The 26,130-nt window shown below is 46.5% G+C and overlaps 2 protein-coding genes across 3 annotated transcripts in view; one reads left to right on the top strand and one right to left on the bottom strand.

The window, feature by feature from the left end:
- LOC149350138 (deoxynucleotidyltransferase terminal-interacting protein 1) overlaps positions 1 to 26,130 on the top strand; it is a 280,102-nt gene that overhangs the window by 22,073 nt on the left and 231,899 nt on the right. Inside the window, exon 2 of one of the 2 annotated variants that reach the window (XM_089579106.1) lies at positions 25,945 to 26,009. The exons of the other annotated variant lie outside the window; for it this stretch is intronic. The gene's annotated coding sequence lies outside the window, so the exon portion shown is untranslated. Of the gene's footprint in view, positions 1 to 25,944; positions 26,010 to 26,130 lie in introns of those variants that run through there. 2 annotated transcript variants of the gene reach the window in all.
- Positions 874 to 3,201, bottom strand: LOC149350148 (uncharacterized). The gene has a single exon (XM_089575511.1). It carries the CDS (start codon positions 3,199 to 3,201, stop codon positions 1,021 to 1,023), a length of 2,181 nt encoding a protein of 726 aa, XP_089431637.1. The 3' UTR covers positions 874 to 1,020.

Raw genomic sequence — 26,130 nt, 5'->3', positions numbered from 1 at the left:
GTAATTTGTTTTAAATGGCAAAAAATACTCCCACTTGTGCCCTGTGACCACTAGCAAGGCTGTGCTGTACTCAGGGACAACTATTTGTGGCCGTGCAGGGAAAGCTATGCATGCAATGTGATATGCCTTCCACATGTTTAGGTTGAAAAAGCCAGTTTTAGACATTTCAGGAAAGCAAGGAAAATGAGTGATTTTCTGATATTTATTCCATACTTCGCACTAAAAGCGTGCCGTGCTACTCAAATATAAAAGCAAATTCTATTCACAAACTGTTCGAAATTTTAAACATTTCCATTCCTCTGTTTTCTCTGACACTTCGTTCTGTTGTGGAAGCATGCAGCCAACATTTGAAAGCACCAGCTTCAGTTTTGGTTTCTTTCTAGACAAACTTTTTCAGTGATCTTTTGGCGCAGGTGCAATTTTGCAGCATCGCAGCATGTTGACTTTATTTTGCTCATTTTTGTGCCACATCTATCCAAGAAGTCATTGAAAAAATTTGGGTATATAGAATGAAACCAGAACCGAAACTAGCGTTTTCAAATGTTTGCTGTGCGCTACCACAACAGAACAAAGTGCCGCAGAAAGTAATGGTGGTAAAGGTATGGAGATGTTGAAAATTTCCAACAGTTAGTGCAACAAATCACGTGGCATGATGCCATAGCCACACCTGCGGAAGCCTCCAGTTGTGGAGCTCTGGCTCCAATAATTGGAGCAGACAGTGTTTAAAAATAGGTTGCCACATGCCTCAAACGCCTTATTATGAAATAATTTTTACGTAAAAATTTCAACACATTTAAATCGGGATTCGAACCAACGACACTTCATCCATTCATCCAAACACGCATCCACACGCACACCAAAAGCCGGAGCACGTTTCAGACTAAAAGCTGGAGCAAGCGTTTTATTCCTTTAAAAGGTCAAGAAGGAAATCAAACTCGTCCATCTGTAAAAAGAAAGGAACTGGTCTCTTCTCAAAAGCTTAACTTTGTGTAACAACCAAAAAAAAATCGCTGCCTCAGTTCACAGCCTCACGTCGCAAACGTGAAGATATGAGAGCACTTCCCTCAAGCAGTCCTTGTTGAGTTGGTCCAATAGTGTCATGTTCTTGCTTTTGCGTATTGGCCGAATGCACTCGACATCCTGGTTCACTACCCCCGTAATCCGGAAGTAGTTGTCCTCAATGAAGCGCTCGGTATCCCTTATCAACACCTGTACAGATGGACGGCCCCAGCTTCTTGCGGCCTTGCCCAGTTCCTGACGAAAGAATGCATGATTCTTGTACAACTGGAACGCCTCAGCTCCCACCTTGCTCACTGTGTGAGCCAGCACAAACTCGACGGCTTGCATCATCCTGGACGTGTTGCGCCGGATGCACTCCCTGATCTTCAGTGCTGCGCAGCTGTCGGTCGTGTACACCATTTCCAGAAGCTGGATCGTAGTGTTCTTCGCAACTCCTGCACTGATTACATCCATGTGCTCCTCGTAGTAGGAGGGCCAGCCTAAGGTAATGCAGCATAGCGTCCTGTTGACCTCCAGAGTCTCTGCTATGGCCCTGCTAACGCTCATCGTGAGGGGTCCACACGGGACGCTGAAGCGCAAGATGCTCTTGTTCATCGCAAGACCTTTAAAAATGCGGATGAGGCACAAGGTGCTCATCACCTTCTTGGTGATTGTCACTACTTGGATAGTCTTTGTCTGCTCGAAGAGACGCGCAAACGGGGCCCCATCTTCGAAGCTGACATCACAGTTGATTTCGAGCTCCTGGATAGTACGGTTCGTTTCCAGAGAGGAGCACAGTTCCCTTACCTCTGGTATGGATGTGCAGATACACAGGTATTGAAGGGTCTCTGTCAGCCGAAAAGCACGCGACAGCGTCTCCATGGCGGGAGAGCCTGAGACGATGAGCTGCACGGCACGGATGACTTTGTTGGATGCCAAGGCGTTACTGAAGGCTTCCAGTGGCCTCCTGTCACCGTCGGTGGATTGCAGAGTGGCGTTTAGTCGCTGCAGAGTCTCGTTGCTGGCCAGCATTCTGGCCAACGCGGCGACCCCGTCCTCGCGACAGCTGTTGGCAACTAGTGAAATGGCCTTCAATGTTTTGTTATGAAGTAGAGACTCTGCGACGGCAACGATTCCCGAGTCTGAGATCGAATTGCCACACACGTGCAGCTCTTCGAGCTTGGCGTTCACGGAAAGCATCTTGGCTATCGCGTATGCTCCTTCGGTGCCCATCGCGTTGTCACGCAAGTCCAGGAGCATAAGTGAGCTGTTGATCTTCAACGCGTCGGCCAACGCTTTCGTCCCTGTGGTTCCAATACGGTTGCTCGCAATCCGCAAGGCTATCAGCGTGGTGTTCTCCGTTAGTGCGGACGCTATGGCCATTGCCCCTTTATCCTGAAGCCTTGCCTTCTGCAGAGTTACCGACTTTAATGTCTTGTTCTTTTGAAGAAGCTTCGCAAACTGTTGCGCTCCTCGTAGACCCACCGTGCTGATCTCAAGATGAAATATTTCTAAACTTTTGCTAAACTCGAGCGCCTTGAACAGCGCGATGATGTCGACCACTTTGATGCTGACATCAACGAAGAACAGCTCTTTCAGCGACGCGCTCGACTCGACGTAATCCGAGAACATCGTCACGTCACACTGGCCAAGTTTCACGTAGGAGATTTTTATGCTTACCAAGTGTCCACGCAACATGGCTCTTATAAGGCTGCACGCCTCGTCAGTCCTCATCCGCCATCCCTCAAGGTGGAACTCCTCCACGGCGGCGTTGGGGACCAGGTGGTCGAACGCCTCCGGCCTGAGCCCGAACAGTAGGTCCGCGTAGTCGTAGTGCACGGAGGAGATGCACCGGTGAATCGCGAGCAACTCTGCGAGGAGCTTCGCACACACTTCTCCGTAGCCGCTTGACCTGGGGCGGCTCCCGGGCACGAATGTGAACACTGACAGTTTACCGGGCAAGTGCTGGCGGAGCTCGATGCCAATGTTCTCAAAGAAGCTGTTCCACACGCCGGCTTTCCTGAAGAGCCAGCAGCCGTGTTGTCTCATCGGCGGCCCTACACCAGCCAGGGTCTCAGATATGTCGGGATGTGTGCAGGGAGCCCTCACGTCCAGCTCGAAGTGCTTGAAGTACGTCTTCAGGCGCTCTTCGCAGGTAGGCGGAATAATTCCCGATTTTGTTTGGGGGCTGTTGCGTTTCATGCTGGTCTTCCAAAGCACGGACGTCTGCCTGCGGGGGCTGAAAAAAAACGACTTCAAACACAGCGTGCTGCGTATAAGGTCTATCGCCGCACACAAAGGAGATGCTATTCTGGCGCGCGCTGCTCTGAGCGTGCCTCGTGCGCCCAGCAGGCTGGACGCGCGAGGCACGCTCAGAGCAGCGCGCGCTGCACGTGCGTCATTGCTCTCTTCTTCAAAATCAACACGTGACAAACGAAAACTGGCGCCAATAACGTCATCGGCTTTCGCCGCGTTATCGCGGATCGAGCGTCTTTTGCTGCGCGTGGAGCAACGCCATCTGGTCGCGGCTCAGAATGACACGCCAAGGCGGAACGCAAAATGCGCACGTGTGCTGTGCGATGTCAGTGCACGTTAAATATCCCCAAAAGTATCTTCTGGCGGGCTAGTTGGTCTGAATCGTTCATATTTAAAACTGCGCGAACAAAACAAGGACCGAGCAAGAACACGTGTGTGTGTGTTTTTGTGTGTCTGTGTTTTGTTTTGTTCGCGCAGTTTTAAATATGAAAGATCCCCAGGTGGTCGAAATTATTCCGGAGACCTCCACTACGGCGCCTCTTTCTCTCTTCTTTCACTCCCACCTTCTTTCCTCTTACGGCGCGGTTCAGGTGTTCCTTGAGATATGTGAGACAGATATTGCGCCATTTTCATTCCTCAAAAAACAATTTTTAGATAAAATTAAAGCTGCTACTTCTAGCTCCCCGCCGGAGTGGATTGTGAGAGCACACACCGGCGTAATGACACGCCTTGCTTATACTCCGTCTCACAAGATGTTTGCAGCACTACGAAAGGTAGAGCTCTCTCGTCCAATCAGGATGGCGCGCACTACATTAGTGTGTTCCTACGCGCCTGTGGCTCGATCCACCTGATGTCCAGGTGGCTTCTTTCTACCTCTAGCAGGTGGCGCTTGATGTCTTTTTATTCTTTTTTTGGTTTGTTTTTGGACAGGCGGACGCCCGTTCCAAAGGGACTAGCCCCACTTTTTTTTTTTTGTCGCAACCTGTTCTGATCAGTTCCTCTGTTGTCGCGAAGCCAGCTGCTTCGCCTGCTTGGGGAAACAGCGCACTGTCGGTGTAGAGCACACAGGAGACACAACAGACTCGACTGACGCCATGTTGGAAAGTGGCGACGCATCACTACCTCGCAGCAGGCCTCCGCAGAGCTTATAGTCACGGCTCAATAGGCGATGCATCTTGATATCTCTCTTCTTTCACTCCACCTTCCTCCTCCTTACGGCGCGGTTCAGGTGTCGATTGAGATATGTGAGACAGATATTGCGCCACTTCCTTTCCTCAAAAAACAATTTTTAGATAAAATTAAAGCTGCTACCTAGCACCCCGCCGGGGAGGATTGTGAGAGTACGCACTGGCGTAATGACACGCCTCTCTTTGTCACGGCTCAATAATCGATGCATCTTGATATCGCTGTGGATGTAGAATGATATCGCGCTTGGTGGCCCAAAGGCGTCTTGTGACGTGTCCTGATGAAAGGGTCATAGAGTTTCTAAAGGGCTTTAGAATAGGCGGCCCTGAGCCTTATGACATTTAAGAAGTTTGGGGCTTCGAAATGCGCATGCACAGAATGAAAGGCACGCCAGGCCTTTTATCCTGGGTTAACGTCAGCGGCGAACGCTGACTATAACATCCGCCCCAACGAAGCTCTACGTTCGAGCAACCTGGTAGTGCCCGCCGAAGCGAGGCCCCTCGCTTCCATGGAGTTTTTTCTTCCTCCATGCTCGCTTTTTCATCACTTCGTTGTTGCCGCTGAGCAGTGTCTCACGTTCACGGCAAACGAAAGACACATGAAGCTTTCGCGTTGCCTGAAGACGCCCGCTCCACAAAATTTCAGCGATAAAACGCGCCAAATTTTCAGTTTGCTTCCGTTTTCATAGAGCTACTAGGCTTAGCGAGTGCGCGTCATTTGACCCCAGAAAGCGCGGGAGGTTCAAACATGTTAGTGATTTTTCTCCAGTAAGGGGTCGCAAAGAGTTGGCATTCCGTTAACGCACTGTTCTCTTATTTAGGCAATAATGTTTATTTATGCGCTGGTGAACAAAACTCAAAATAACAACAAAAAAGTCAAAAGCATTCCTTGTATATTGCATTTGTTTCGTTGTTACACTAGTTAGTTCTGCAGAAAAGAAACCAGATATATGAAACAAAAGCATTTTCATGTGCATGGTTATGTTATTTTTTTAGCACTTCTCTTACTGGCCGCAATGGCGCTGCAGTGAACGAACCCAACGTTGTCAACCGAGATAATAGGTTCGTTCGCTGCGCCAGTTCTGTAATGTTCTGCAGCGGTGCCAGGAGCGCGCAGCGCCAGTTTCGGCAGTTCAAGGGCAGCTTGGCGGTGACTGCTTCCAAAACGAATGGTCGAGTACAAGCAGCTGGTTCGTCTGCTAGCCTTGTCCTGTGTGTGCACCCACCTCAACGGCAGCCAACATCCCGAACCGCGTGAAGAATTTTCTAAACCGGTCTCGCTGCGACTCTGCCGGAGCCATGTAAACGCCGCTGCTGACTGTGTCGCTGAGTTGTTCTCGGGGGCTTGTGGGGTGAATGTTGTTTCGCTGCAGCAGTAGCAGCAGCTCGCCTCGCACGTTCCGCTGTGTTGCGATGGTATTGTACCTATAGTCGGCAGTGAATTGCAGCGCTGTTCTGTCCCTTCCTTGTTTGGCTTCGAGCCGTTGCGCTGGTTTACAAGAACCGTGCTTTGCTGTCTCGCCTCAACGCGAGCGATTCAATTTCGGACGATAGCGTGTGTGTCAAAATTAATTGAATTTTCCTATTCAGCGTTCTTTAGGTGATGATTTTGTCCGCTTCCGGCGATAACCTCCCCTTTCCAAAATTTTGGATGGCAGTTCTGCTGTCGCTATTATGAACTTGGTTTCCGTTCCTACGCAAGCGAGCGCTATCGCAACTTCTCCGCCGTCTTTTATGTTGCGGCCTCTGATGAGGCGCCCTTTTTCTGATGGAAATAAAAGTTATTTCAATCAGTCAATCAACTTCGGACGATGAAGACTCCATAGCGCCGCAACCTGACTCTCCGTCGAAAGCTGAAGACCAACTGACGTTGGGGGCGGGGACTTTCCCTTTTTTGTGATCTCTAGCCGCGTTTACGTGAATACGACAGTAGGGAGGTTTACATGCACATCGAGCTCGCTTCGCTACGGGGTCGTGCGGAGTCGCAGCGGAGTGACTGCCCCAGAAGGTGGTGGGTCGAGGCCCGACTGCGCCTTCCAGAAGTGCATGTAAACACCAAAGCGCGTCGCAGCGAAGCTAGGGGTGTTGGAGCGGTGAGCATTTCCGGAGGACTGGGCAAGCCGGCAGCGAAACACGAGGAGTGCAATCACTTCCGGCTGCGTGAAGTGGAGCCTTCGTCTACCAAACGATGGTCCAATTAATGGCCCTTTTCCGAATCTATGTGCTGAGTTCCGTGTTAATATTTTTGTGTATATTTTTAAGCAGCGGTAAATTTTATGTTTGGAAAAACGAGAAGGTGTGTGTTTCGACAGTATGCACAATGAACAAGAAATATTTCATCCTTTGAGTTCTTATTTATTTATAAATTAATTTTTTTTTTTCAATATCGCCAGTTTCATTTGAAACCTGGCATGTGGGTGAGCGAAATGTAAAAAGAAATGGCAAGTTCAGACTGCACTCACGCACCGCGTGTCAAACAGAGGTGGACGCAAGGTAAGTTAGAAATAATAAGAAGACTAATAAAACATTACGTATCTAAGAGTCAGCTGTAGCATCACAATGAAAACGTCAACGAAATAACAGCAAACGAAAATAAGAATACAATGAAGTGTTGAAAGGCGTTTGCAAAAATTGCGTGGACACTTTAGCAACTAAAGGCAAAAGCAGAGAACACTATGCCGTGACGACTTTCGGTGGATGTGACGTCACACTGTTCCCGTGGCTATATCGACGTGGCGTGGCGTAATCACCAATTGAAAGCGCGATGTTTAAATCTCCCGCGCAAGCGCAAGAGAGAACAGCGGAGTGGGAAACCGTGTCAATGCCGGCCAACATGACGTCACGTTGAGGAGACGGGGATACTTCGACGCACCTGAGCGAGCTTTCAGCCAACCTTGTGTCTCGTGCTGCGTGCGTTGTTCCTCGTATTGCGTGCGTTGTGGCGTACAAGGCGGGTCAGCCGACCTTGAGCGTCAGGTTCAACGCGAGGTACTGCTCTGCGTTCGTGTTCACGAGCAACTACGGCCTCGACTGTGTCGTCTTCCACTGTTTTCCACAAGATCATAAGCTCGCAGCGCGGGCGCTCGCTGCTGTGACGAGGGAGAATTAAAGCGGACCAAAGCAAGCGTACTCTGCTCGAAGCACTTTCGTCAGAGCGGCTGCATGCAGAGCTTGTCCTTACGTGATCTCCAGAGATTTCTTTCAAAAAGGCACGGCTGAACCATTACACAGTTCCTTCGATTTTCCCTCGTATAAGATGCGTGTCACCACTGCCAAGAAGCACCTCTTCTAAAAGTAGAAACATGCTCACTCAGCCCCTGCAGAAACCTTATAGAGGCTCAAGCATGTGTCGCTCTCCTCAGCTTAGGCGCGGCCAGACCACCTGAGGCGTGCTCAGCAAGGCTCGGTTAGTGATTTTATACTCGGTTCGACGTGTCCAAGCAAGCAAGCAAAGCAAAGCACGACAAAGCAAAGCAAGCAAGCATCGGCGCTCTTCATATGCGGCATCTCGTTTAATCGTAGCTAAGCGATTAAAATGAAAACGTTCGACAGATGTCTGTCTGATTTCGGATGCAAATTTAAGATAGAAATGAACGCCAACCAAGTTTTTGCTTAAAAACACGATGTTTCGCAACTTACTCGGTTTCTTCATCAAGTTGTGGCAGCAGGCGAGTTGCAGCTTGGCTTTAAAACACACATAATAGTTGACCACCAGGTCACTGAACCTAAACTGCAGATCTAGGAAGGGCGAACGTTTTCGAGGCAGCGATTAATATTTCTGGCATCTGCTGAACGCGCCATGTATGAAGCAGCAGCCCTGTGGGCGTATTTGGCCTGGTTTCCAGCGCATGATTGCGTCAATATATCCTGTGGTCACATGCCTCGCAGTGCTAGGCCACTGCGCTTCGCTCATTTTGACATCAACTTTGTGCTGCTTCATCGTTTCCTTGAAATATTTTCTTGCCCCAACCCACAACGCCGGGTACTGAGAACAGGATTTTTTGTACACAACGCTTTGGGTCTTTTCTTTAGGATGACGCTCTTTCGGGCTAGCCAGGAGGCGTCCGGTGGTGGTAAATGACTTGAGTGTTGTTCGCACCCCTTCCTTTCCGAGAATACGAGCCGTACCGAGGTTGTGCTTGCACTTTTTACGCATGGACTGCATATGCGTCTTTCAGGCTGGCGTATGCTTGTGCTAGGCGTAGAATTTGGTGGTGGTAGTGGTTTATTTTAAAAATAAAAAGTGAAGCAAAAGAGTGCTGCCGGCCGCGGCAATTGCTATCTAATATCTTAAGCACCCGAGCTGCAGCCGGCGGAAATGAAAGGGAAAGGGAGAGGATAGTGAGGAGAAGTATAGAGGGGAGCGACAGCAAGAAAGGACAGGGGAGAGCTTTGTACACTTACAAAATACAAAAGGAATCAAGTTCGCGCCGCTCGCGCGCTAATGTCCAAGCATTGTCCGAAAATAAGTGCGCGCGAGCGGCCACTGCGCACAATCACTTACAAAAGAAGTAAACTCTATGTACATAGCCACGCGCACGTAGCGTCCTGTCTCGGACTAATCGCGCGCGCGGCACACTGCACTAGCGGCCGGGGTGGGGCACCCGGCCGTGTATCCGTCCGAGGCAGCACCCACGGAGCGTTCGTGTCACGCGTGCACTACCTTAGAATTTTTTGCTTCATTCCTTTTTGGTTTCAGGTGATACGTGGAATGAACAAACTGTAGTATCCTTTTCTTTGAAGGTCAATGAAAAAATAGTCGTCATATTCGCTTTTGCAACACCACGGAAAGCTGCGATCTGCACTCAACGCAGAGCCAGATCCGCATCGGCAGCTTCTCCAGTCCTCAAAGTGTCGTCACGACCTCTTGACCAATCGCGGGCGGCGGCGCGCCCCATGGTGTGCCCCCGCGGCACAGGCCGCATATTTCTGCTAAACAAGGCAATTCGCGCTTGGTTTTGACTTATTTGGGTTCGATATTCGAGCATACAGCATGAAAAACTATAGGACGCCGCTGCCAGCCTGATTTTCAAAAAAAGTGCTTCCTTTAAAGGCTTTCGCCTGAATATATAAACAAGTCTGCGTTACTGATGACTTGCTATGAATTAAGCCGTGATGTGAACTGAGATAATGAGTCTGCAGTAATGATTGGAGGATCGAGACGATTCCATCTTTTGAGTACGCCCGTTCGCTTACAGTCCAAGACGAGGCGACGCTAGTACCTTGCTGCACCGTGTGCTGGCAAATGGACAAAAACGGTACGGTGCCGTCCGTAGTAGAGCATAAGCGCAGCAAGGAATAAAATAATATGTAAGTTCGTCCACGGGAAAGCACTTGTGAGTGCGTCGTTTCCGCACATAGCGGACGTAGTTCGCAGGAGCCTCTGTCTGCGCTAGGCTAGGCCATCGTCCTTTTAGAAGCCGCCGAGAAACCGGAAGCGGAAGGGGCAAGCAGCAGCGCCCTACCCAGCTAACCATGAATGTCCCCAGGATGGTCTGTGCATATCGGACACGGTTATTGAAACATTCAAGGGATGTCCACTTCACATTTTTTAGATGTAACTGTGACTATCAATTTGAACACAACTGCAATCCCGTTTATATCATGACCGACATTAGTGGGCCCTTGCAGACTTTATTTAGATATGCTTTATTCTTAACTGCGCACAAGCCCACAGTTTGCACCTTTGTCCTCCTTGCTTGCCAAAGCTCTGGCAAGCAAAAAGGACAAAAATTCTGTGGGTTCATTGATTCATTAATGCAACCTGAATACAAAAAAAATTGCTCAGACATATTCTCTAAACTCGGGATGGTTGCTCTTACATGACATGGTGCATGGCTATAAATTGCACATTTTTATGCTGCTAATGTGCCAACCAGTGAGAAAAAGGAGAACATTGTGCTAAAAAATAATTTATTAAAGTATGGAAAAAACAACTGTGCTCCTGCTCATTAAAATCACTAAAATTGTACAATTCCACACTTTATGATAAATGAATAAAAAAGCTAATATATATATATATATATATATATATATATGGGCGTGTTCAGATAAGAACGGTAATCGAGGTCCCATGACCATTTTTTGTTTTCAATGAAATTTTTATATATGATGGGCAAATGTGTCCACACAAAGGAATGAAACTTAGTTTTGCAAGAAGCTTCGTAGTTTTCTCGGAAAAAAATCGCATGTCACAAGAGGTGGAGATTGTCGTTTTTGGCACTTCGCAAAGTTGCAAGTTTGAAGCCTCATTCCATGCACAAAAAATTTTTCCTGCGCATCGGCATTTTTTCAGAACTTCTTTACAACTTGTACAATCCGAGAAAATAAAAAAATGTTTTCTTGCTCTTTCAACCTTCCGAGTAAAAAAATTTCGAACTTCGCTTCTGTAGCTATGTGGTCCAAAAAAGACACTTTTCAGGGCAGCCTTAGGGCAAGATGCCTGAAGATCTTCCCACTGAATATTTTTCTCAGTATTTTTCAGCTGTTTTTACTCATCTCAGTCAAGTTCTGTTGCTCTAGACTTGACAGATAGTTTTCAGTACGGTCTCAAACTTGGCCGAAGTTTAAAAACGCCAAAAAAGTGATAACTTTGACTTGGGTTTAAAAAAAAACAACATCATCGATTTTTGTTAAAATTTGCCTGAATAATTCTCAATACATGCCAATTTTAAGGCACTAGAAATATGTTGCATTATATTGTTTTAAAATACAAAAGTAAACACAAAACTGAGTTCATGTTTTGGTTCTATGGATTTGCTTATTACTGCCTCTTAGAAATAGTAGCTGTCAGAAATTTGATTTAGCACTCATTTAACGTGGTTACATTTTAATTACCTCAATATCCGAACCATTCTCAATACTTATAGAGCTTCTATTCGCTTGTTAGCGGCGCTCTTAATGCGTGAAAATGGGAATAAATTCGCTATTTTGCCTGATGTCATAAGAATTGGCTGGTGGCGGTCAAACGTTGTTTGTATTCTCTAATTTATTCGTCGTACGGTCTATTGGTATATATAATCGATTCATTAAAGATATTAGATCATTTCTCGGTTCTTAGAAAAAAATTTGTATATAAAAGTTATTATTAATGCGTTTTTGAAGTCGGCGTTTTCGAACCTGCGTGTATTTACTTCTGTGTTCAGTGGTTCTACAAGGCACTGTCAGGAGACAAGACGTCGTCTCCTGAGGGGAACGATTTGTCTGCAAGGTTTTTAATCATGGGGAGTTTTAATCGGGAGGCAATTTAAAAATGGGATGCCGCTTCATGTGCACATTGCAATTCAGAAAATCGTAACAAGAAATAAACGGCGGCAGTTGATTTCGGTTTTGCGCAGAGTACATTGTCCAGCACGAAGCACTAACCAGATCACAGTCTCTTCCATTCCGAAGCAGCGGTGGAGGCCACGTAGGATGCACTGCCTTCTTTTGACTGAACCTACTTCCACAGGTGGAGCGTCTGAACTCCAGGCACTTTCTTTGCCAGTTTCCATTGTTCCTTCTTCACTTCGCCAAAGTCTGCAAGCTCCCTCTGTGGCAGCTCCAGAATGGTGATGTTCTTTAGTGTTTCTTGAATTGCGTCTACGAAGCCTCCGGCTCTGTGTATGGCCTCATTTGCACTCTTGTGCAAGTTGTGGTTTGATGCTCGATGATGTGATGCTGCTTCATGTTTCCTCAGGAATTGTGCCACTACCCACATGATGGCATTTTCACTTCGGAAAATTTTTAAATGAGCAGCGAGGATGAAGTGTTCATTGCTACATGGGAATACGGTGAGTTAGTTAAAAAAACTCTGACCGCTTCATCGTTTATGAGAGAATTTCTAAGCGTGGCCATGAGATGCATTCCCTACAACTATATTATATCTGTGCAATCAAGAGCAATACGTGAAAACACACGGCTGCAAGAGAGGTGCAGTTGTTTTACATTTTAATTTCGCCAAACAATGAACAGTTGTGCTTCCAGACTCAGTACAAGCGTACCATTGGGAGAAAAAGCAGGTAACCGTGTTTACCTGCGTTGTCATGTGAAGAAAATCGACTCGTAACTACGCCGTTAATTTCGACGGTATGGCTCATGATTCCGCTCATGCATGCTTTTCTCTGTCGAAAATCAAAGCACATCTCGAAGAAAACGCGGCAGTCTACACCAAGATAACTTATTTGATCGACGGGGCTCCCGCTCACTTCAGGAATAAATACCAGTTTCATGAGCTGCAGCGCAGTGAATGTCAACGGACGATATTGATGTTTTCGGCATTTGGACACTGCAAAAATGCTTGCAACGGCGTTGGTGGGCTAGTGAAACATCGAGCATCAAACCACAACTTGCACAAGCCTGCAAATGAGGCCATACACAGAGCCGGAGGCTTCGTAGACGCAATGCAAAAAACACTAAAGAACATCACCATTCTGGAGCTGCCACAGAGGGAGCTTGCAGAATGGAAACTGGCAAAGTAAGTACCTGGAGTTCAGACGCTCCACCTGTGGAAGTAGGTTCAGTCAAAAGAAGGCAGTGCATCCTACGTGGCCTCCACCGCTGCTTCGGAATGGAAGAGACTGTGATCTGGTTAGTGCTTCGTGCTGGACAATATACTCTGCGCAAAACCGAAATCAACTGCCGCCGTTTATTTCTTGTTACGATTTTCTGAATTGCAATGTGCACATGAAGCGGCATCCCATTTTTAAATTGCCTCCCGATTAAAACTCCCCATGATTAAAAACCTTGCAGACAAATCGTTCCCCTCAGGAGACGACGTTTTGTCTCCTGACAGTGCCGTGTAGAACCATTGAACACAGAGGTAAATAGACTCAGGTTCGAAAACGCCGACTTCAGAAACGCATTAATATTAACTTTTATATACAAAATTTTTTCTAAGAACCGAGAAATGATCTAATATCTTTAATGAATCGATTATATATACCAATAGACCGTACGACGAATAAATTAGAGAATACAAACAACGTTTGACCGCCACCAGCCAATTCTTATGACATCAGGCAAAATAGCGAATTTATTCCCATTTTCACGCATTAAGAGCGCCGCTAACAAGCGAATAGAAGCTCTATAAGTATTGAGAATGGTTCGGATATTGGGGTAATTAAAATGTAACCACGTTTAATGAGTGCTAAATCAAATTTCTGACAGCTACTATTTCTAAGAGGCAGTAATAAGCAATTCCATGTAACCAAAACATGAACTCAGTTTTGTGTTTATTTTTGTATTTTAAAACAATATAATGCAAAACTTTTCTAGTGCATTAAAATTTTCATGTATTGAGGATTATTCAGGCAAATTTTAACAAAAATCGATGCTGTTGTTTTTTTTTAAACCCAAGTCAAAGTTATCACTTTTTTGGCGTTTTTAAACTTCGGCCAAGTTTGAGACCGTACTGAAAACTATCTGTCAAGTCTAGAGCAACAGAACTTGCCTGAGGTGAGTAAAAAGAGCTGAAAAATACTGAGAAAATATTCAGTGGGAAGATCTTTAGGCATCTTGCCCTAAGGCTGCCCTGAAAAGTGCCTTTTTTGCACCGCATAGCTCCAGAAGCGGAGTTTGAAATTTTTTTACTCGGAAGGTTGAAAGAGCAAGAAAACATTTTTTTATTTTCTCGGATTGTACAAGTTGTAAAAAAGTTCTGAAAAAATGCCGATGCGCAGGAAAAATTTTTTGTGCATGGAATGAGGCTTCAAACTTGCAACTTTGCGAAGTGCCAAAAACGACAATCTCCACCTCTTGTGACATGCGATTTTTTTCCGAGAAAACTACGAAGCTTCTTGCAAAACTAAGGTTCATTCCTTTGTGTGCACACATTTGCCCATCATATATAAAAATGTCATTGAAAACAAAAAATGGTCATGGGACCTCGATTACCGTTCTCATCTGAACACGCCCATATATATATATATATATATATATATATATATATATATATATATATATAAGGGATAACAAAATCTTCAAGGCAACTGATTAAAAATATAAGAAGTTGGGGAAGTCACAATGAAAAACTTAACAGATTTATTCAACGTTTCGACCAGGGACTGGTCTTTTCCAAGAATGATCATACAGTGCATGGAAGGGTCTTCTTATAGCAGTGAACATGGCACACACAGAGCTTGAGAAAGAAAAAGAAAAATGAGAAAAATCAAAAGGGAAAGAGGAACACAGTCAAGATACGAAAACCAAATGCTAAGATGCGCCAGCAAAGGCGCCGCGTGAAAGAGGTGAAAGAGGGAGGTGGGCCCGGGCGGGCACGCGACTAGTTGGAAAAAAAAAAAGGCGTGGGGGTGGTTAACAAAAGAAGGGAAGTGCCTGCCAATTGTGTGCGTAAGTATCGCCTCTAGCCGCCTCTGTGTGGCCCCGCGCGACTCCAGAAGAAAACACGAGGACACACAGGTTGCGGCTGAGGTAAGTGTCTCCACACGGTGGCACGTGGACCCCAAGACCAGGTGGGTTTGCATATGAAGACCATATGGAAAGCTCCTTCTTTACAGGAGTAGAAAAAAGAATAAATAAAGACAAAAATGGCACTGCGATGGCCGAAGGAAGCAAAACCCCATGAGGGTCGCACATGAGAACCACATGGATAGGCTCCTTCTTTACAGGAGTGGAAAAAAAGTATAAATAAAGACAGAAAATGACACTGCGATGGCCGAAGGGAACAAAAACACACACACGCAGAGGTGACAAGAATACACAGAATACACACAAGATTGTGTCACTTTTGTAGCATTTTTTAGCAGAGGATATGTGGGGAAATGCGTAAAAGCCCACAAATTAAGATAAAGACAGCGCCTGAGTGTTAGAAAGTGTACCAAAAAGGCAAATTTCATTACAGGGAACACCGCTTAAGAATAACAAAACAACAATATTAGAATAAATACAAATGACACGCGAGATAATACAGGCGCCCAAAATAACACAGTTCAAGAGTGTGAAAAAATGTCCTAAGAAACAAAGTTTACCCAAACGCCGTGATCAGCAACAACAAAACGATAATAATGCGATGAATACACATGAGAGACGAGCGTCACATAATTCGTGCTTAACCACACAAAAATAATGTCAGTACCTCGAGTAGAAATGAAAGTGTTAAATACAGAACAAATCGTTATGCAACTGTCATCAAAGTAGATTTAAGAAACATTATTTTCGATGCAAAAGAGTTCACAAGGGAAAGAAAAACAAACAAACAAAACATTGCAGAAAGATTTAGCCAGAAAGGCTGGAGAGTTTGCCAGAGCTTTCATTAATTCCAGCAGACAAGGTGTTGAATTTAAATATTCGATATGATTCACAGGCTTCCCTGTCGTAATGTGTCTGGAAGCCAGATTGGAGTATTGTGGCCTTGAACTTTCCAAATAAATGGCCTTTTGTCGTTACGTGTCTTGAAAGACGCAGATCTGGCAGTGATCTTATATGTGCTCTGTGGTTATTTATTCTCAGTCGGAAAGGAGTTTCAGTTTGCCCAATATACTGATCACGGCACACACCGCACTCGAGGAGGTAGACTACGTTGCTGGTGTCACAGTTGAAATCTCGAATTTTGAATGAGAAAGACGACGCTGTGCTGCGAGCTTCTGTGACCTTATTCATCATTGGACAAAGTTTACAGCGCGGTTTATTGCAAGGTGTGCACCCTGAGACTTCACCGTTGTCTAGTTTCGAGGAGGTTACGGCATCTTTTATATATATATATATATATATATATATATACGCCCTCAGTTTTCAGAGACCTCGCAACAGGCGTGGAATGGCACAAAATAGCCACGTGCAAAGCTGGCGCAGTGATAACTTATACTAAATAGAACTTTCTGTTGAAAGCAGTAGATACAAGAGCTTTTTAGAATATATGAAAAATAGCAAACTTTTATCACCATATGAAGGGTATAAATTAACTTACGCACTAGGCACAGGGAAATTTACTAATGCCTTAAACACTATACTGGAAAAATCTGGAACAAAAAATTTAGTGGTCCTCCCATTTAAAAAGTAAGTCTATATAATGGTGCTCTTTAATGAGACAGATCAAGTTGCTGACTTGATAAAAATAAATTAAAAATAGTGAGCACGTCTGTGAAGCCAAATTGTGACGTTTATGACGAGCCAAGGTCTTTCCTAGGTTTTGAGGTTTCAATTTTCAATACAACACTGGAAAACTTTTTGTTTCGTTGCCCAAAACAGTCATGGTTGCGCCAGAGCGAAAATCAGCTTTGGAAGGCATGAGAATACTTTACTAAAGAACCCTTGGCGCGTCCACATTTCATTTATACGTGGAACTTGCTCGTTCGAATGCTGGATGAAGACATCTTGGTATATATTTAATTTCACATGGGACAACTATATAGATGTAATATTTTTCACCCAAAAAGTTTACATCACCTTGAGCTAGCTCTCACAAGAGATATTTCGCAATACATTTATGGACATCCACGGGACGCCCACAGAACGTGTTACGGACCAGATTATAAATAACAATAATCAGTGTCCCACGTAAACCTCCACACAACATTCATTAGACGTACACGGCTGCCCACGCACTTCCAGAAACATTTAGTGGACGTCCCACCAATCTGCAGCCAACTCGTGGACGTTGGAACCAAATTGGGACATCCCTTGGAGATAAGTGGTTGGTTGGGTAGCTTCCAGATGCGACACAAGGCGGTGCCACCATCGCGCTTAGATGCGCTTTCAAGCTTCCATGTAAACAGTGCCAATATTATACGCAGATACATATGTCCTTGGTGTGGCGATATTTCCACATTCACGCAAATTACATGGACATGCACAGCTAAACTAGCACACTGTAGCTAAACCCAACCACTTAAACCGCGCAACGCGGCGCTGGAGCAGTACGAGGCGACGCTGGTCAGAGTCACCCTGGAAGACCAGGAGGTGCTAGCCGTCATCGCCAAAGCATCGACGGAAGCTACTGGAGTCCTGGACTGAGCACCCCACCCGCAATCCGCTCCGGTCTCCCTTTACGCAATAAATGTTTATTTTCTCACTCTCTCTCTCTTATCGCAGCGACCGCTGCGTCAGCTCCTTCTGCTGCGACTCCGTCGCTGCCATGTAAGCGCGGCTAGTGGCGCATCTGATTTCCTAGCGTATCTCGCGGAGGTGACATGCCACTGTTTGCATGTACCACACGTCAGGCGGGATGGGGCCTCTCGCCCAGTACATGAGGCGGAGGGGACCAGCTGCTCATATCTGGAGTGTGTTCTGCCACTTCTGGGCTAAAGAAGTAAAGAAAGTGTTGTTCTAGACCGGCCATGGGTCTGCTTTGTTATCCGAGTGAGGGGGTATTGTGTAGCCACTCCAGGGAAGCTTCCGCTGCCAGCTTCCTTTCTCTTTGTGTTGTGCGTTGTGTTGCACCGAGGCGAAGGGGGTGTTGAGGAGAGTCGCATTCCGCATTGTAAGGAGGAGTGTTTCCCTCTCTTGCCTGGGCGTCGGCGGTGACACGCCCTTTGCGGGCCGCGTTTCTAAACGTTGGCGTTTCTGGCCTGCCACGGCTTTCTGGTAACGGCGGAGTTTCCGCACAACGATCCAAGTAATGTTCTCGCATTAAAGATTTTGAGGCTGCTGCGAGTCAGTCTTCGGGCCGGCGGCGCTCGCTATGATGCGCCTACCGGCCCAGCTGGGCGCTTTCGCCGGTGTGCAGCATGCGCTGTACGCCGATGACATCACCCTTTGGGCTACACAGGGTTCCCTTGGAGACATTGAGGCCAACCTGCAGGAGGCGGCGACCATAGTGGACCGTTATGCTCGCCGCTGCGGCCTCCAATGCTCCACCCAAAAGTCTGAATTTGTGCACATACGCCCCTCACCAAAGTGCACAGCCAAAATTTCATTGTCTCTTGAGACAGGTCCAATTCCTGAAAATATCGAAGTCCGGGTACTGGGGCTTTTCATACATCGAAACAGACGGTCAGAAACAACATTGGCCAAACTCCGTCAGGTGGGGGACCAGGTGGGCCGCTTGGTCCGCCGGGTTTCTAACAAGCGCGGGGGGTTACGATGTAAGGACGCCTTGCGGCTGGCGCATGCATTTGTAACCAGTCGAATTCTATATTCGACTCCATACCTCCACCTGCGGAAGCAAGACGAGGATTCACTCGAAGTCATCCTCCGCAAAATTATTAAGCGAGCTCTGGGCCTCCCCGTGAACACCTCCAACAAGCGCCTCCTGGGGCTGGGCATGGTGAACACATTTCGGGAGCTCCGGGAAGCCCACTTGACCAACCAATACACACGTCTCTCAAAGACATCGTCGGGTCGCCGCCTGCTTGCCCGACTGCACATCCAACACACCACTCTTATGGAAGAGCGCGTACGTATTCCATCCCAGTGGAGATGCGCCCTCCACGTGCGCCCTCTTCCCGCGAACATGAACCGTGAAGACCATAATGGCCGGCGCCTGGCGCGGGCGGAAGCCCTGGCCCGCCACTATGGATCGAAACCCGGCGTATTCTACGTGGATGCCTCCGGCCCCCACCACGGGGGATGGTACACTGCCGCAGTCGTCCACCAATCCAAAACAGTGAACGGCCTTACTTTCCAAGCCCGTGACATAACACACGCGGAGGAGGTCGCCATTGCGTTGGCTGCATCTGATTCCAATTCAAAAACAATTATTTCCGACTCGCGAGGGGCATGTCGGAACGTCGAGCAGGGCTGGGTACCATATCTAGCCTACCGCATTCTCCAAAACAGCGTCTACACCGGGGACCCCGCGCACCGGCGTATCGTTTGGGCTCCTGCTCACATGGGCCTTGAGGGAAATGAGGCAGCTGACGCCGCCGCCCGCGCGCTCTCTCACCGGACATTCCCCTCCGACCCCGACGATCAGGAACTCGAATTCACTCCCGCTTACTCCTTTAAAGACATTGTTTTACATTATCAATCTGGCCATGGTCTTTATCCCCGCCCGTGTAAAGGTCTCTCAAAGGGGGAGGAGCGGCTTTTGCTTCGCCTGTATACCAATACTTTGCTGTGCCCGGCAGCTCTCAAACACTTCGACCCTTCTTTCTCGGGCAGCTGTCCGCACTGTGCGGAGAAGTCTTCGGACATTTACCACATGGTGTGGGCCTGCCCCTCCAACCCTGCTATCCCCCCTCACCCCAACCCAACCCGGGAGGACTGGGAGGCGACCCTGCTCGGCTGCTCTGACCTGCAGGCCCAACGGGCCTTGGTCGCGCGAGCCCGGGCGGCGGCCGACGCCACTGGGGTCCCGAACTAGGGACCTCCACCTAGTACTTGTAAGGGCTGGCCCCCTCTGGGTCAGCTCATGCAATACCTCCAGTAGTGCATGTGTAAATAAATGTTTTCCACCACCACCACCTCAGCCGGTAGCGCACTGAAAAAAAAAAGGGAAGAATTAGGAAGAGACGATGCCAGCGCCATTTATCCGGTCAGTCGTCTTTCTTCCTACGTTCGTTTTTGGCATACAGATGACATATATGTTGCGCTTCTGCACACTCGGTGACAGAAAGGACAGGGAGATAGGTTCACCGTTATGGTAGAAACAACACCCCTTCACGACAAATAGCGGTGGTTGCCAGCAGAAAGGAAGACTTTCCCCTTCATATTCAGGAGCTTAAAGAATATTTTCTGTTCACTTTGCAACGCAATAAAGGTCACGCACTCTTCAAAACGCGGGTCAGTGGGGTCATCAGCGCCGGCAGTGTCAAATGCATCAGGTGATGCATTCTTTTCATTTGATGGAGCAACGTTATAACAAGCCATAGTTCTCAAGGTTCGCTAATGAAACTTGACTTTCTCAAAGGGGCTCTGAAACATCTTCCGAGGAGAGCACATCAACTCGCTCAATCACTGCAATGTGTTGTCATGAACACCTGAGCCAAGTAATACACGCAGCAGAGAACCCACAATCACGCGTGAAAGGTGGCGAGCCCTTCCGAGCGACTTTTTCATGCTCGCACCGCCCTCCGCCGCTCGCATCTAAGTTGAGAGATGACTATTGGCTAGACTCAGGGCAGCTACCATGGCCGCGGCCAATAAGTCGCGTAGCCCCGGCGATTCAGGAAGCGGCCTGCTGGGGGGAGTGCCGACTTTACAGCGTGCAAAAAGTGACAAGAAGAGAGGGAAAGCGCGAACACGCTGAAATTCAAATTTTAACTACAGATAACTCAGCTTCTACAAAGCGCTTTAAAAAGATACTTGCTGGATAATATTCGTGGAGCGGCGTGCTTAACTCTTTCGCTACCGCAGAAAAATGGACGGTTTGGAGTGTACGGAAAGAAAAATTTTTTTCACAAGAACTAATACACCCAGCACATATTGCAATGCATGAAATTGTAGCTTATTAGTTACACTTCTGAATGAAACAAACAGAAGAGTTGTGTGTGCGAAAGTAAATGAACATTTATTTGTGAAATTTGCTAAAAACACAAAAAAAGTATATAGCAAAAACAAAAATTACCGGCTGCTCTAAGCCAGAACTTGATTACAGGAAAACTGGAATATACACACTGTTGCACATGTTTATAGCTGTCAGTATTCACAGTTTCAGCTATGAGAAAAATTTAGTGCACTTTCCATGGCCTGTCAAGTCAGGGGTCATGACTGTGGTGCCACTGTGAAGAGGAATCAGGGGTGAAGATGTGATGCAGAGGTAGAGTGACAAGTGCTTCACATAAGGTTTTATCTTTGTTCCTCCCTTGTTCTCTGATAGCCGAGCTTGCAGTTTCTTCTTTTTTTAATTTTTTTCGATTGGTGTTGAATGGATTCTATGGGAGGATTGGGGGCGTGAACTTCATTTCCCTCATCATACCCGAAGATTTCTTGAATGAGCTGCTCCCTGCAAGCCAGCTGATAAAATTTGGCATTTTAGGCAAGCTCTAAAACATCAGAATCAATGAAATAAGTTTTAGCGATGTGGTTCGAAAGCCAGGACACTTTCCAAGTTTTGCCAATAGATGCTGCCGTCACTGAATCATCCAGGTCCGTTACGTGCAAAAAAACGAACAAAAAAAGCGAAAAACCAATTTTGAGAAATGATTTTTGATGGCAGAGGGCCAGAATAGATTATTCTGGTATTTCAGTAGAAATAAAGTCTCGGCAGGTCAACAATTCCAATGTATATGATGATTCCAATGAACATCAGCATCTCCAACAGATTCACGTCTTCCCATGAGCCGTCATGCCGAACTTGCTGAAAATCTTCATCCATGCATACTTATTAGTGTTTCTGCACACGGTCTTCATAATTTCCGCCGTGAAGAGCATCAAAAAAAAGTCGAGAAGTCGAGCTAATCTCCGAGCGCCGCTCCGCAGCGATGTGCCGATATGGACACCTAGCTGTCGTCTTGGTTGAAAAACGCGACGCGACCTTGAGCATTTGGCAAACTGCCTTCGCCATATGTTGTCAAGACCCTGAAGCACAAAAATAAACCACTCTCATCAATTACAAACCGTATCAACCGCAGAAAACCCACAGCGAACGAAAACAGAACTTACATGCAAGTACGCGCTGACGTTCCAGGCTCCCGAGGCGAAGTCTCGCTGTCGAAACCGAAATCCAACGCTTGTACATTGTTGCCCGACTAATAACCGCTGCTTTCGTCGCAAAAAACGAAACCGAAACCGGCCGACGTACTCGGTGTCAGCTTTCGTTTTCGAGGAGCGCACGGCAACGCGGACGCCATTTTCTCCGGCTGACGCCGCTGCGGCCGTTCAAAGTTTTATTTTTCACGGCGCCCCCTCATCTCAAAACACTGAAACCAAGGCTGCAATCGAAAGAGCAGTTGTTGAGCTCGCTAGCTAGATGGCGGAGCGCATACACGACTCTCCAAAATGAGCTTTTTTGTGCGGGCGATTTGAATCGATCATATGCGATCGATGGCCTATGGCGCGGTAGCGAAAGAGTTAAACATCCCAGGCATACCGCAACTTTATTAGCGCCCCTTTAATTATACCTCGGGGATACTCGAGTCGATGCGGCTATGCTTCACTCTTATCCGTTGATAAACAATCGGGGGACACTTAAGCCCCTCCTTAAAGATATGACACGACAGCGTCAATGGGTCCCTTCAGCGGCCTGGGGTCTTCCTTGCATACCACTTCACTGAAACGGACGCTGTTCTTTATTTTGTTTATTTTATTATTTTCTAATTTTCATTTTTATTTCTCACAGGGCCTCTCTTTAACCAAGTCGAACGAACTTTTAAAAATCAATGATGTGAGGAAGGAAGAGAGAGAGCGCGATGATGAAAGTGTATTGCTGTTTCGAACCCGCCTAGAGAACCTCCACCTAAATAGGCGTCTCTACCCCGCGCCACATAAGAAATTTCCCCGGCGGACTCCTACCAACTAAGACGCATCCAAACGCTCACTTTCCCCAATCTCCACCACCTACAACACCGCATTCGCTCAACGTTATACGCAGATACATGTCCCTGGAGTGGTGATATTCCTATACATTCGCACACATTGCATGGACATGCACAGCTTTAAAGCCGCCCAACGTGGCGCTGGAGCAGTGGGAAGTGCCGCCGACCCGCTGCACCCTGGGAGACCAGGAGGTGCTAGTCGCCATCGCCAAAGCGCCAGCAGAAGCTATTGAAGTCCTGGACTGAAGACCACACTCACAAGTCGCTCCGGTCTCCTTTTATACAATAAAAGTTTATTCTCTCTCTCTGAACTCGCTAAAATTAACACATCTGAAAGAGTTGGTATCTTCACTGCGAGCAAAGGTGCTGCAGTGTTGTAAACACCTGAACTGTATTGCATTGTATTACCACGCCTTTTAAGGCAATAAAAAAAAAATCAGGGGTCGAAAGGTAGCGCGCACGCTCACCTCTCAACTCAAGGGGCAGCGATTCGAGTGTGGTGGTGGTGGTAGTGGTTTATTAAAAAAAAAAAAAAAAGTGAAGCAAAAGAGTGTTGCCGGCCGCGGCAATTGCTATCTAATATCTTAAGCACCCGAGCTGCAGCCGGCGGAAACGAAAGGGAAAGGGAGAGGATAGTGAGGAGAAGTATAGAGGGGAGCGACAGCAAGAAAGGACAGGGCTTGACCGTTTTTCCTTTCAGCGCAACTGCTTTCTTTCAGAGGACGTAATGGTGGTGGAATGACGTCATGGCTCTGTAGACCAGTGAAAAATTCTGTAGTGACGTCATCATTCAACGTCATGTGATCGTTGTGGGGGTTACATGACGGCCCTTTCGACCAGTCCAGATTTTCTCGGCATGCTAACGCCAACTACGACGATTTCTCCGCTGAACGGGATTCCTAATAAACGCTATCGCGTTGAAAGCCACCTTTATCAAATACAACACGGCAACGCACTCGTGTGGTCCTGTTTACAAAGGATTTCTTCATTTGCACGGCGAGGCAAAAAACGTCAAAACAACAGAGATTAGCGAGATGTGTTTTGCCTAATATGGAAGCGATTGTTTCAACGCCACCATGGCTTCATTCCAATGCTAAAGTTTTAACGAAACCAGCCGCGCCCGACAGTGGCGCTTAAAGTAATTAGAGAAATCCGTGCGTCCGGATTCGTTTCAACCCTTTCAAACACAGTGCACTATATCAAATACACTAAAAATTACAGGAATCACGCAGACATTCCTTAACTTAGCAAATCATATTACAGCTTTATTAATATTGGCAATTTCAATGGTTTATCGAAGTTTCGACGGTATAGTACCGAGTATCTGTATCGTAAATCAATTTTGTTTCGATATCTTGCATCGACATCAGAAATACAATTTTTGTTGGTATCGGGTATCGGTATCGAGATCATCCCAGCCCTGTATATGGTGGGGTCAGATGTGCTTCACCGTCCTGCCGACGGCGGGAAATCTCACTACGAGTTGTGTGTAATGTATGCAGTTTGTTTCACCTAAGATTTTCAGCAATTTTTACAAATAGGCTTTTCGAGTTAGAGCGCTTTTTTCGGCATAGCATTATCAGCGGTGTAGTACGTCACAATACTGCAGCTAAGACGGGCTAATTAGCAGGCTGGTCAACTAATATTGAACAGTTAACTTTTTAACTATTACTGTTAGGCTCCTTAATTATTGAGAGGCTTGTAGCCCACCGTAAGTAATATATAAGTTTTTAGAATTTCGAAAGCGCGGTTACCCTCGGCGCTGTGACCCAACAAATTTGGGCTTTCGGCGAGTTACGTGCACTGGAGAGGTTCCTTTGCCTGACTGCTTCTCGAAAGCGCATGTATTTTGGCTCGGAACATCGGACATTCTGCGCATTGTAGATAAAGTGCTTCCACCGGGCAATTTTACGAATTCGTATCATTCGAAAATGGGGCAAGCGACGTTTGTTGACGCAGAGAACGATCCTTACGCGGCACTGTCGAAAGTCTCGACGCCGTACAAGGCGACTTTCGGTATGGCGTACGGCACTTTCTATTCCTGCATGCATGACGCGTCGTAGTTTACGCGATGAACGAAACATTTGTTGGGTCACAGAGCCGAGGGTAACCGCGTTTTCGAAATTCTAAAAACTGATATGAGTATTACACTTACGGTGGGCCAAACGCCTCACAATAATTAAGGAGCCTAACAGTATATGCTTAAAACGTTAACTATTCAATATCAGTGAACCAGTCTGCTAGTCAATATCCCCGTATTTTCGTATGTCCTTTGCTCCGTTTAAATTTGTGATATTTTTTTAGTTCAAATTCGGGCCCCAATCGGGTTTGCACATTTTCTGTAACAAAATAAAATTTTGTATTAGCGCTCGTTTTTGTGCGCGACAAAGTATTATGTACTTTATGCTAAATATTTTCATAGAGAATAACGAAGTATAATATGCGTTAAAAACTGTTTGTGAAATCAGGTATTTTTTGTTTTTCACATTTTTTACAGTTTATAAGTTTACAAGTTATTTATTACAACATCCATTTTAACCGTACGCGAACGAAGAAGCAGGACGTCGATCGTTATCGTTAGGCGCTTGATACGATGGTGCAAATAAGTCGCGTGGTTATTAGTGGTTGGCCTCTCGCTTCTGGAACGTATTTTTCGAACATATACTGGCGATAAGCTGCGTCATAAATTTGAAGTGTTAAAAGAGTTTTAAAATTATAAGGTAACTGAAAGCATCCCTCTGTAATAAGCAAAGGATATCCGCTTATTTTCGTGCAGTGTCTTCAGCTCTGTGGAACTTAAAACTACGCATTATTTAGCAAGCGCATTTTCGGGTAGATGTCGGCTTGGACCGGATACTTAAGAACATGTTTGGGGTGCAAGAATCATGTAAATACGTGTTTTACCCGAAAACGAAGGGTCCTATATATTTATATAGGTATATAAATACCACGTGTTTCAGGGAAGGTGATCATAGATTTTTTAAAAAAGGGATTTTTACGTAAGGAAATGGGGTTTCTGAGGTAAACAGAAGCTTTTTGCGGAATAGTAATACCATGGCGGACGTCAAAAAAGAGGCGAATCATGTTATTACGTAGTAAATTCGTAGTAAATTATAATATTTAACTTTTTTAACTATTACAGATATATGTAGCCGCCGCGGTGGCTCAGCGGTTATGGTGCTAGGCTGCTGACCCGAAAGACGCGGGTTCGATCCCGGCCGCGGCGGCTAGAATTTCTTTGGAGGAGAAATTCTAGAGGCCCGTGTACTGTGCGATGTCAGTGCACGTTAAAGAACCCCAGGTGGTCGAAATTTCCGAAGCCCTCCACTACGGCGTCT

Source organism: Amblyomma mixtum, chromosome 3 (assembly GCF_055824585.1).
Source record: "Amblyomma mixtum isolate Tamu chromosome 3, ASM5582458v1, whole genome shotgun sequence".
Classification (NCBI taxonomy): Eukaryota; Metazoa; Arthropoda; class Arachnida; order Ixodida; family Ixodidae; genus Amblyomma; species Amblyomma mixtum.
The sequence above is the reverse complement of the archived record's forward strand: the minus strand, read 5'-3'. Positions and strand labels throughout refer to the sequence as shown.